The sequence below is a fragment of the Coturnix japonica genome, unplaced genomic scaffold, assembly GCF_054131305.1.
Source record: "Coturnix japonica strain WE unplaced genomic scaffold, WE-NBRP24 Scf098, whole genome shotgun sequence".
Classification (NCBI taxonomy): domain Eukaryota; kingdom Metazoa; phylum Chordata; class Aves; order Galliformes; family Phasianidae; genus Coturnix; species Coturnix japonica.
The window spans coordinates 32,845-45,744 of record NW_028189001.1 but is presented as its reverse complement, the minus strand read 5'-3'; the positions used below and the strand labels follow the sequence as shown (position 1 = coordinate 45,744).

Sequence of the window (12,900 nt, the reverse complement as noted above, 5' to 3'; positions counted from 1 at the left end):
GATACATTGAGACCCATAGAGATACATTGAGACCCCATAGGGACCCATAGAGATACATAGAGGCCCATAGGGATACATAGAGACCCCATAGAAACCCATAGGGACACATAGGGACCCATAGAGACCCCAGGATCTCCTGGGCCTTGCTGTGGGTCAGGCCCTATGGGGGGAGACACATAGGGATACATTGAGACCCATAGAGATACATAGGGACCCATAGAGATACATTGAGACCCCATAGAGATACATTGAGACCCCATAGGGACCCATAGGGACACATAGAGACACATAGGGATACATTGAGACCCCATAGAAACCCATAGGGACACATAGAGACCCATAGGGACACATAGGGATACATAGGGAGCCCATAGAGATACACTGAGACCCCATAGGGACCCATAGAGATACATGGGGACCCATAGAGACCCATAGAGACCCCAGGATCTCCTGGGCCTTGCTGTGGGTCAGGCCCTATGGGGGGAGACACATAGGGATACATTGAGACCCATAGAGGTACATTGAGACCCCATAGGGACCCATAGGGACACATAGAGACCCATAGGGATACATGGGGACCCATAGAGACCCATAGAGACCCCAGGATCTCCTGGGCCTTGCTGTGGGTCAGGCCCTATGGGGGGAGACACATAGGGATACATTGAGACCCCATAGAAACCCATAGGGACCCATAGGGATACATTGAGACCCCATAGAAACCCATAGGGATCCATAGAGATACATGGGGACTCATAGGGATACATAGAGACCCCATAGAAATACATTGAGACCCATAGAAACCCATAGGGACCCATAGAGACCCATAGGGATACATTGAGACCCATAAGGACCCATAGGGATACATAGGGACCCATAGAGACCCATAGGGATACATGGGGACCCATAGGAACCCATAGGGACACATAGAGACCCATAGGGATACATAGAGACCCCATAGAGATACATAGAGACCCCATAGGGACCCATAGAGATCCCACAGGGATACATGGGGACCCATAGGGACCCATAGAGATACATAGAGGCCCCATAGGGACACATAGAGTTCCATAGGGACGTATAGGGACCCATAGGGATACATGGGGACCCCATAGAGATACATAGAGACCCCATAGAAACCCCATAGGGACCCATAGGGATACATTGAGACCCCATAGGAACCCCATAGGGACACATAGGGATACATGGGGACCCCATAAAGACCCATAGGGATACATGGGGACCCATAGGGACCCATAGAGACCCATAGGGACCCATAGAGACACATAGGGACCCATAGAGACACATAGGGACCCATAGGGACACTTAGGGACCCCATAGGGACCCATAGAGACCCCACAGGGATACATGGGGACCCATAGGGACCCATAGAGACACATAGGGACCCATAGAGACCCCATAGGGACCCATAGAGATACATAGAGGCCCATAGGGATACATAGAGACCCCATAGAGACCCATAGGGACCCATAGAGACCCCATAGGGACCCATAGGGATACATAGAGGCCCATAGGGATACATAGAGATCCATAGGGACGTATAGGGACCCATAGGGATACATGGGGACCCTATAGGGACTTATAGGGCCCCCATAGGAACCCATAGGGACACACAGAGACCCCATAGGGATACATGGGGACCCATAGGGACCCATAGGGATACATAGAGATCCATAGGGACGTATAGGGACCCATAGGGATACATAGGGATGTATAGGGACCCATAGGGATACATGGGGACCCATGGGGACCCATAGGGATCCATGGGGACCCTATAGGGCCTTATAGGGCCCCTATTGGGGGGGGGTCCCACCTGCACGCAGTCGGTGTTGTACTTCCTGCACACCTCCTCGATGGACATCTTGTGCTCTGTCTATGGGGCAGACACAAACACACCCCATAGATCGGCCCACCCCCCATAAAACCCCATAGAGCCCCATAGAGCCCCCATAGAGCCCATAGACCCCCATATAACCCCATAGAGCCCCATAGAGCCCCCATAGACCCCATAGACCCCCATAAAACCCCATAGAGCCCCATAGAGCCCCATAGAGCCCCATAGAGCCCCCATAGACCCCATAGACCCCCATAAAACCCCATAGAGCCCCATAGAGCCCCCACAGACTCCCATAGACCCCCATAAAACCCCATAGAGCCCCATAGAGCCCCCATAGATCCCCATAGACCCCCATATAACCCCATATAGCCCCCATAGACTCCCATAGACCCCCATATAACCCCATATACCCCCATAGACCCCCATATAGCCCCATATAACCCCCCATAGACCCCATATACCCCCCATAAAGACCCCATACAGACCCCATAAACCCCATATAACCCCCATATACCCCCATATAACCCCCATATACATACATATAACCCCCATAGACCCCCATATAACCCCATATACCCCCATATACCCCCCATATACCCCCATACAGACCCCATAGACCCCATATACCCCCCATATACCCCCCATACAGACCCCATAGACCCCATATACCCCCCATACAGCCCCATATAACCCCATATACCCCCCATACAGACCCCATAGACCCCCCCTTCAGACCCCATACAGACCCCATAGACCTCATATGCCCCCCATACAGCCCCATATACCCCCATATACCCCCATATACCCCCCATAGACCCCATATAACCCCCATACAGACCCCATAGACCCCATATACCCCCATATACCCCCATATAACCCCCATAGACCCCCATATAACCCCCATATACCCCCATATACCCCCATATAACCCCATATACTCCCATATAACCCCTATACAGACCCCATACAGACCCCATAGACCCCATATAACCCCATATATCCCCCCTAATCCCCATACACCCCCCATATACCCCCCATACAGACCCCATATACCCCCATATACCCCCATATAACCTCGTATAGGATCCATACCATGGCCACCTCCTTCTTGAGGTCGTCGAGGTCCCTCGTCCCCCATATACCCCCATAGACCCCCATATAACCCCATATACCCCCCATATACCCCCATATAACCCCCCATATAACCCCATAGACCCCATATACCCCCATATAACCCCATATACCCCCCAAAACAGACCCCATAGACCCCATATACCCCCCATAGACCCCATATACCCCCCATAGACCCCATATAACCCCCCATAGACCCCATATAACCCCCATATACCCCCCATAGACCCCATATACCTCCCATATACCCCCCATACAGACCCCATACAGACCCTATAGACCCCATATACCCCCCCTAACTCCCATATAACCCCATATAGTCCCCATATAACCCCCATACAGACCCCATAGACCCCATATACCCCCCATACAGACCCCATATACCCCCATATAACCCCCATATACATACATATACCCCCATAGACCCCCATATACCCCCATATAACCTGGTATAGGATCCATACCATGGCCACCTCCTTCTTGAGGTCGTCGAGGTCCCTCTTCCCCCATATACCCCCATAGACCCCCATATAACCCCATATACCCCCCATATAACCCCATATAACCCCCCATAGACCCCATATACCCCCATATACCCCCCATATACCCCCCATAGACCCCATATACCTCCCATATAACCCCCATACAGACCCCATAGACCCCATATACCCCCATATATCCCCCATATAACCCCATATACCCCATAGACCCCATATACCCCCCCTTCAGACCCCATAGACCCCATAGACCCCATATAACCCCATATACCCCCCACATACCCCCCTAACTCCCATATAACCCCATATATCCCCATATACCCCCCATACAGACCCCATACAGACCCCATATACCCCCATAGACCCCATATACCTCCCATATAACCCCCATACAGACCCCATAGACCCCATATACCCCCATATAACCCCCCATAGACCCCATATACCCCCCATAGACCCCATATACCTCCCATATAACCCCCATATAATGCCCATACAGACCCCATAGACCCCCATATACATACATATAACCCCCATACAGACCCCATAGACCCCATATACCCCCATATACCCCCATATAACCCCCCATAGACCCCATATACCCCCCCTTCAGACCCCATAGACCCCATATACCCCCCATACAGCCCCATATAATGCCCATATAACCCCCATATACCCCCCATACAGACCCTATAGACCCCATATACCCCCCATATAACCCCATATACCCCATATACCCCCCATAGACCCCATACAGACCCTATAGACCCCATATACCCCCCATATACCCCCATATAACCCCATATACCGCCCATATACCCCCCCTTCAGACCCCATAGACCCCATAGACCCCCATATACCCCCATATAACCTGGTATAGGATCCATACCATGGCCACCTCCTTCTTGAGGTCGTCGAGGTCCCTCTTCCCCTTGCCCTTTTTAGGGGACTCCTTTTCCCCTTTGTCCTGTGCGGTGGTGGCCACCCGGTAACTGTCGGAGCCGCCGTACTGCGGGGGGGGGGCGCGGGGTCCCGCACGGCGCCGCACAGTCACCGTGAGCTCGGACCGCGAGACCCCCCCCAGACCCCATAACCACCCCCAGACCCCATAAAGGGCCCCATAAAGGACCCCAAAGGACCCCAAAACCCCATTAAAATTGACCTAAAGGGGACAAAATGGACCCAAAACCCCATAACCACCCCCAGACCCTATAAAGGACCCCAAAACCCCATAAAGGGCCCCAAAACCCCATTAAAATTGACCTAAAAGGGACAAAATGGCCCCAAAACCCCATAACCACCCCCAAAACCCCATAACCAACCCCAAAAACCCATTAAAATTGACCTAAAAGGGACAAAATGGCCCCAAAACCCCATTGAAATGGACAAGATAGGGAGAAAAGGGCACCAAAATGGCCCCCAAACCACCCCAGAACCCCATAAAGGACCCCAAAAGGCCCCAAAACCCCATTAAAATTGACCTAAAAGGGACAAAATGGCACCAAAATGACCCCAAAACCCCATAAAGGACCCCATAAAGGACCCCAAAACCCCATTGAAATGGATAGAAAAGGGACACAGTCTCCGTGAGCTCGGACCGCGAGACCCCCCCCAAAACCCCATAACCACCCCAAACCCAGAACCACCCCCAGACCCCATAAAGGGCCCCAAAACCCCATAACCACCCCCAAAACCCCATTAAAATTGACCTAAAAGCACCAAAACCCCATTAAAATTGACCTAAAAGGGACAAAATGGCCCCAAAACCCCATAACCACCCCCAAAACCCCATTAAAATTGACCTAAAAGGGACAAAATGGCACAAAAATGACACCAAAACCCCATAAAGGACCCCATAAAGGACCCAAAGGGCTCCAAAACCCCATAAAAGACCCCAAAACCCCATTAAAATTGCCCTAAAAGGGACAAAATGGACCCAAAACCCCATTAAAGTTGACCTAAAAGGGACAAAATGGACCCAAAACCCCATTAAAATTGACCTAAAAGGGACAAAATGGACCCAAAACCCCATAAAGAACCCCATAAAGGACCCCAAAACCCCATAAAAGGCCCCAAAACCCCATTAAAATTGACCTAAAAGCACCAAAACCCCATTAAAATTGACCTAAAAGGGACAAAATAGACCCAAAACCCCATAACCACCCCCAAAACCCCATTAAAATTGACCTAAAAGGGACAAAATGGCACCAAAATGACCCCAAAACCCCATTAAAATTGACCTAAAAGGGACAAAATGGCACCAAAATGGCCCCAAAACCCCATAGAAATGCATTGACAATGGCAGTCACCGTGAGCTCGGACCACGAGACCCCCCCCAAGACCCCATAACCACCCCCAGACCCTATAAAGGACCCCAAAGGGCCCCAAAACCCCATAAAGGACCCCAAAACCCCATTGAAATCCATTGAAATGGATAGAAAAGGGACCCCAGACCCACAATCACCCCAGGCCCTATATAGGACCCCAGACCCATAACCACCCCCAAAACCCCATAAATGTCCCCAAAACCCCATAAAGGGCCCCATAAAGGACCCCAAAACCCCATAAAGGACCCCATAAAGGGCCCCAAAACCCCATAAAAGGCCCCAAAACCCCATAAAAGGCCCCAAAACCCCATTAAAATTGACCTAAAAGGGACAAAATGGCACCAAAACCCCATAACCACCCCCAGACCCCATAAAGGGCCCCATAAAGGACCCCATAAAGGACCCCAAAACCCCATAAAGGGCCCCAAAACCCCATTGAAATCCATTGAAATGAATAGAAATGGATAGAAAAGGGACCCCAGACCCACAACCACCCCAGGCCCTATATAGGACCCCAGACCCATAACCACCCCCAAAACCCCATAATGGACCCCATAAAGGACCCCATAAAGGACCCCCAAACCCCATAAAGGACCCCATAAAGGACCCCAAAACCCCATAAAGGACCCCAAAACCCCATTAAAATTGACCTAAAAGGGACAAAATGGCACCAAAATGGCCCCAAAATCCCATAAAGGACCCCATAAAGGACCCCAAAACCCCATAAAGGGCCCCATAAAGGACCCCATAAAGGACCCCAAAGGGCCCCAAAACCCCATAAAGGACCCCAAAACCCCATAACCACCCCCAGACCCCATAAAGGGCCCCATAAAGGACCCCAAAACCCCATAAAGGACCCCATAAAGGACCCCATAAAGGACCCCAAAGGACCCCAAAACCCCATAAAGGGCCCCATAAAGAACCCCCAAACACCATAAAGGACCCCAAAACCCCATAAAGGGCCCCAAAACCCCATAAAGGGCCCCATAAAGGACCCCAAAACCCCATAAAAGGCCCCAAAACCCCATTAAAATTGACCTAAAAGCACCAAAACCCCATTAAAATTGACCTAAAAGGGACAAAATGGCGCCAAAATGACCCCAAAACCCCATAAAGGGCCTCAAAACCCCATAAAGGGCCCCATAAGGGACCCCAAAAACCCATAAAGGACCCCCAAACCCCATAAAGGGCCCCATAAAGGGCCCCAAAACCCCATTAAAATTGACCTAAAAGGGACAAAATGGCCCCATAAACCCATAAAGGACCCCAAAACCCCGTTAAAATTGACCTAAAAGGGACAAAATGGCCCCAAAACCCCATTAAAATTGACCTAAAAGGGACAAAATGGCACCAAAACCCCATTAAAATTGACCTAAAAGGGACAAAATGGCACCAAAATGACCCCAAAACCCCATAAAGGACCCCATAAAGGACCCCAAAACCCCATAAAGGGCCCCATAAAGGACCCCATAAAGGACCCCAAAACCCCATAAAGGGCCCCATAAAGGACCCCAAAAACCCATAAAGGGCCCCAAAACCCCATTCAAATTGACCTAAAAGGGACAAAATGGCCCCAAAACCCCATAACCACCCCCAAAACCCCATAAAGGACCCCATAAAGGACCCCAAAACCCCATAAAGGACCCCAAATCCCCATTGAAATTGACTTAAAAGGGACAAAATGGCCCCAAAACGACCCCAAAACCCCATTAAAATCACCCTAAAAAGCCCCAAAACCGGCCCCAAAAAGACCCCAAATCCCCCCCCCCAAAAAACCCCTAAATGACCCCAAAATCCCCCCATCCCCCCCCCCATAGGCCGCCCCTCCCCCATCGCCATCTGCTGCCCCCCCCCCCATAAATCCCCTATAGATAATCCGGATTAATGGGGTCGGGGGGGGGGATATGGGGCCGCCCCATAGGAAACAGCTTTGGGGTTTATATGGGGTGGGGGGGCTGCCCCATAGCAAAGAGCTTTGGGGTTTATATGGGGTGGGGGGGCTGCCCTATAGCAAAGAGCTTTGGGGTTTATATGGGGTGGGGGGGCTGCCCCATAGCAAAGAGCTTTGGGGTTTATATGGGGTGGGGGGGCTGCCCCATAGCAAAGAGCTTTGGGGTTTATATGGGGTGGGGGGGCTGCCCCATAGCAAAGAGCTTTGGGGTTTATATGGGGTGGGGGGGCTGCCCCATAGGAAACGGCTTTGGGGTTTATATGGGGTGGGGGGGCTGCCCCATAGCAAAGAGCTTTGGGGTTTATATGGGGTGGGGGGGCTGCCCTATAGCAAAGAGCTTTGGGGTTTATATGGGGTGGGGGTCTGCCCCATAGCAAAGAGCTTTGGGGTTTATATGGGGTGGGGGGGCTGCCCCATAGCAAAGAGCTTTGGGGTTTATATGGGGGGGATCCTATAATATGGGGGGGGGTCCTATAATAATGATGGGGACCCTATAATATGGGGGGGATCCTATAATATGGGGGGGACCCTATAATATGGGGGGGATCCTATAATATGGGGGGGACCCTATAATATGGGGGGGATCCTATAATATGGGGGGGACCCTATAATAATGGGGGGGATCCTATAATATGGGGGGATCCTATAATATGGGGGGGGATCCTATAATATGGGGGGATCCTATAATGTGGGGGGGATCCTATAATATGGGGGGATCCTATAATATGGGGGGGACCCTATAATATGGGGGGGATCCTATAATATGGGGGGATCCTATAATATGGGGGGGGACCCTATAATATGGGGGGATCCTATAATATGGGGGGGACCCTATAATATGGGGGGGATCCTATAATATGGGGGGGACCCTATAATAATGGGGGGGATCCTATAATAATGGGGGGATATAATAGGGACCCCCATATGGGGTATTATGGGGGGGGTAATAGGGGATCCCATATAGGATCAGTGGGGGGGGAGGGGCATTATAGGGACCCCCATATGGGGTATTATGGGGGGGGACAATATAGGGGATTCCTATAGGGACATTATGGGGACACTATGGGGAGCACATATAGGGGTGGGGACACATATGGGGCCATCTATGGGGTTATAGGGTCTCCTATGGGGCCATCTATGGGGTTATGGGGTCTCCTATGGGGCCAAGGCCATAAGGTCCCCTATGGGGCCATCTATGGGGTTATAGGGTCCCTTATGGGGCCATCTATGGGGTTATAGGATCCCCTATGGGGCCAAGGCCATAAGGTCCCCTATGGGGCCATCTATGGGGTTATAAGGTCCCCTATGGGGCCAAGGCCATAATGTCCCCTATGGGGCCATCTATGGGGTTATAGGGTCCCCTATGGGGCCATCTATGGGGTTATAGGGTCCCCTATGGGGCCAAGGCCACAAGGTCCCCTATGGGGCCATCTATGGGGTTATAGGGTCCCCTATGGGGCCAAGGCCACAAGGTCCCCTATGGGGCAATGTATGGGATTATAGGGTCCCCTATGGGGCCATCTATGGGGTTATAGGGTCCCCTATGGGGCCATCTATGGGGTTATAGGGTCCCCTATGAGGCCATCTATGGGGTTATAGGGTCCCCTATAGGGCCAAGGCCACAAGGTCCCCTATGGGGCCATCTATGGGGTTATAGGGTCCCCTATGAGGCCATCTATGGGGTTATAGGGTCCCCTATGGGGCCAAGGCCACAAGGTCCCCTATGGGGCCATCTATGGGGTTATAGGGTCCCCTATGGGGCCAAGGCCACAAGGTCCCCTATGGGGCAATGTATGGGATTATAGGGTCCCCTATGGGGCCATCTATGGGGTTATAGGGTCCCCTATGGGGCCATCTATGGGGTTATAGGGTCCCCTATGAGGCCATCTATGGGGTTATAGGGTCCCCTATAGGGCCAAGGCCACAAGGTCCCCTATGGGGCCATCTATGGGGTTATAGGATCCCCTATGGGGCCATCTATGGGGTTATAGGGTCCCCTATAGAGCCAAGGCCATAATGTCCCCTATGGGGCCATCTATGGGGTTATGGGGTCCCCTATGGGGCCATCTATGGGGTTATGGGGTCCCCTATGGGGCCATCTATGGGATTATAGGATGTATATGGGCACTTATGGGGGCACTAGGATTTGCACGAGGATTTGCACGAGGACACGGATATAGGGGGACATCTATAGGGTTTGCACAAGGACATTGATATAAGGGGACATCTATAGGGCTTGCACAATTACAAGGGCACACACATATGGGGTCACACACACATATAGGGGCTATGGGGCACTAGGATTTGCACGAGGATTTGCACGAGGACACAGATATAGGGGGACATCTATAGGACATGGATATAGGGGGACATCTATAGGGTCTGCATGGCCACAAGGACCCACATATGGGATCACACACACATATAGGGACACACAGACACACATAGGGGCTATGGGGCACAAGGATTTGCACGAGGATTTGCACGAGGACACAGATATAGGGGGACATCTATAGGGTTTGCACAAGGACATTGATATAGGGGGACATCTATAGGGTCTGCACGGCCACAAGGACCCACATATATGGGGTCACACACACATATAGGGGCTATGGGGCACTAGGATTTGCACGAGGATTTGCACAAGGACACAGATATGGGGGGACATCTATAGGGTTTGCACAAGGACACGGATATAGGGGGACATCTATAGGGCTTGCACAATTACAAGGGCACAAGGACACACATATATGGGGTCACACACATATAGGGGCTATGGGGCACTAGGATTTGCACGAGGATTTGCACAAGGACACGGGGACACACGCGGGGCCGCGTGCGACACGAGGGGGGGGGGGGATTATGCAACACCCCCCCATTGCACAGCGCCGCACTGCGCCTTGCACGCCCATTGCACGCCCATTGCACGCCCAGTGCACGCCCAGTGCACCAATGAGCCCTGTGAGCTCCTTGCACGCCCCTTGCACGTGCAATGGGGGCTCTAATGGGGGCTCTATGTGCACACCCCTTGCACACTCAATGGGGTCCCTATGTCCCCCCTTACACACTCAATGGGGTCTCTATGTGTCCCCCCTTACACACTCAATGGGGTCCCTATGTTCCCCCTTGCACACTCAATGGGGTCTCTATGTTCCCCCCTTACACACTCAATGGGGTCCCTATGTTCCCCCTTGCACACTCAATGGGGGCCTTATGTTCCCCCCTTGCACACTCAATGGGGTCTCTATATTCCCCCCTTACACACTCAATGGGGTCCCTATGTTCCCCCCTTGCACACGCATGGTGTCGCAGTGCGCAGCCCTCTGCAGTCCCCTTGCACGCTCATGCCGCACTGCGGCCCCGCCAGCTCCTTGTACACTCATTGCACACACACACACACCCCCCATTGATTTGCACCATCCTTGCACGCCCCTTTCACACTTTCTCCCCCCATTTGCACACTCATCCCCCTCCATCCCATTCACACCCCATTTACTCCCCATTCACACCCCCCATTTGCACGCTCACCCCCCATATCCCCCCATTTAAACTCCATTTACACACTCATTCCCCCATTTGCACACATACCCCCATTTAAACCCCATACACTCCCACTTAAACCCCATTTACACACTCATCTCCCCATTTAGACCCCATTTACACCCATTTAGACCCCATACACCCCCATTTACACACTCATTCCCCCATTTAAACCCCATTTAAACCCCATACACTCCCATTTACACGCCATTTACACACTCATTCCCCATTTAAACCCCATTTCCACCCCATTTAGACCCCATTTACACCATTTACACCCCCATTTGCACACATACCCCCACTTAAACCCCATTTAAACCATATTTAAACCCATTTACACACCCATTTACACACTCATCTCCCCATTTAGACCTCATACACCCCCATTTACACACCATTTACACATTCACCCCCATTTAAACCCCATTTAAACCCCATTTAAACCCCATTTAAACCCCATTTACACACTCATTCCCCCATTTAAATCCATTTACACACCATTTACACACTCATTCCCCATTTAAACCCCACTTACCCCCATTTAAACCCCATTTAAACCCCATTTACACCTATTTACCCCCATTTCCACACTCATTTACACACTCACCCCCATTTAAACCCCATTTACCCCCATTTAAACCCCATTTACACTCATTTACCCCCATTTCCACACTCATTCCCCCATTTAAACCCCATTTACACACCCATTTCCACACTCATCTCCCCATTTACACCCATTTACACACTCATTCCCCCATTTAAACCCCATTTATCCCCATTTACACACTCATCTCCCCATTTCCACACTCATTCCCCCATTCAAACCCCATTTCCCCCCATTTACACACTCATTTCCACACTCATTCCCCATTTACACACCCATTTCCACACTCCCCCCCCCATTGCTCACATACCCCCATGTTTGCGGCTCCCCTCGGGGTTCCCCCCGCTCCCTTTATGGGCTCTGTCGGTTCCGGTTCGTTCCTATTCGGCTCCGGTTCGGTTCGGTCCCGTCTCGGTTCTGAGCCCGGATCGGAGCTCGGAGCTCAGGGCTAACAGAGTGGGCGGAGCTTCGGGGATGGAACTGACCAATAGGAGAGAGACTCCGAGCTTGGCCACGCCCACCGCGCCCGGTGAAGCCACGCCCCTTTTACTGCGGATTCTCCTCGTTGGGGGGGGGGGGGTGTCTTTTGTGCCCCCCCACCCCTTAATTAATGGCCCTTAATTAGACCCTCTTAATGAGACCCCCTTCTTAATGAGACCCCCTTAATGAGAACCCCTTCATGAGACCCCCTTAATGAGACCCCCTTAATGAGACCCCCCCTTAATTATACCCCCCCTTAATGAGACCCCCTCCCTTAATGAGACCCCCCCTTAATGAGATCCCCCCCTTAATTAGACCCCCTTAATGAGACCCCCTTAATGAGACCCCCTTCATTAACACCCCCAATTAGCGACCCCCCCCTTAATTAACGACCCCAATGACCCTCCCCCTTAATTAGACCCCCCCCCTTAATGAGACACCCCCCTTAATGAGACCCCCCCCCCTTAATGAGACCCCCCCCGCTTAATTAGAACCCCACCCTTAATTAGACCCCC

At 51.8% G+C, this 12,900-nt stretch overlaps 1 protein-coding gene across 9 annotated transcripts in view; it reads right to left on the bottom strand.

The window, feature by feature from the left end:
• The window catches only part of ATP1A3 (ATPase Na+/K+ transporting subunit alpha 3), a 60,182-nt gene extending 47,858 nt beyond the window's left edge, over window positions 1-12,324 (bottom strand). For 6 of the 9 annotated variants that reach the window (XM_085534758.1, XM_085534757.1, XM_085534760.1 and 3 more), the window contains exons 1-3: window positions 12,216-12,324; window positions 4,373-4,492; window positions 1,832-1,891 (exon numbers count right to left, since the gene is read on the bottom strand). In XM_085534758.1, coding sequence (XP_085390884.1) covers window positions 1,832-1,891; window positions 4,373-4,492; window positions 12,216-12,221 — 186 coding nt within the window. In that variant the 5' untranslated portion in view covers window positions 12,222-12,324. The remainder of the gene's footprint in view (window positions 1-1,831; window positions 1,892-4,372; window positions 4,493-12,215) is intronic. The other 3 variants (XM_085534764.1, XM_085534763.1, XM_085534765.1) reach the window with 1 other exon arrangement.
• Between the last annotated feature and the right edge of the window lie 576 nt (window positions 12,325-12,900).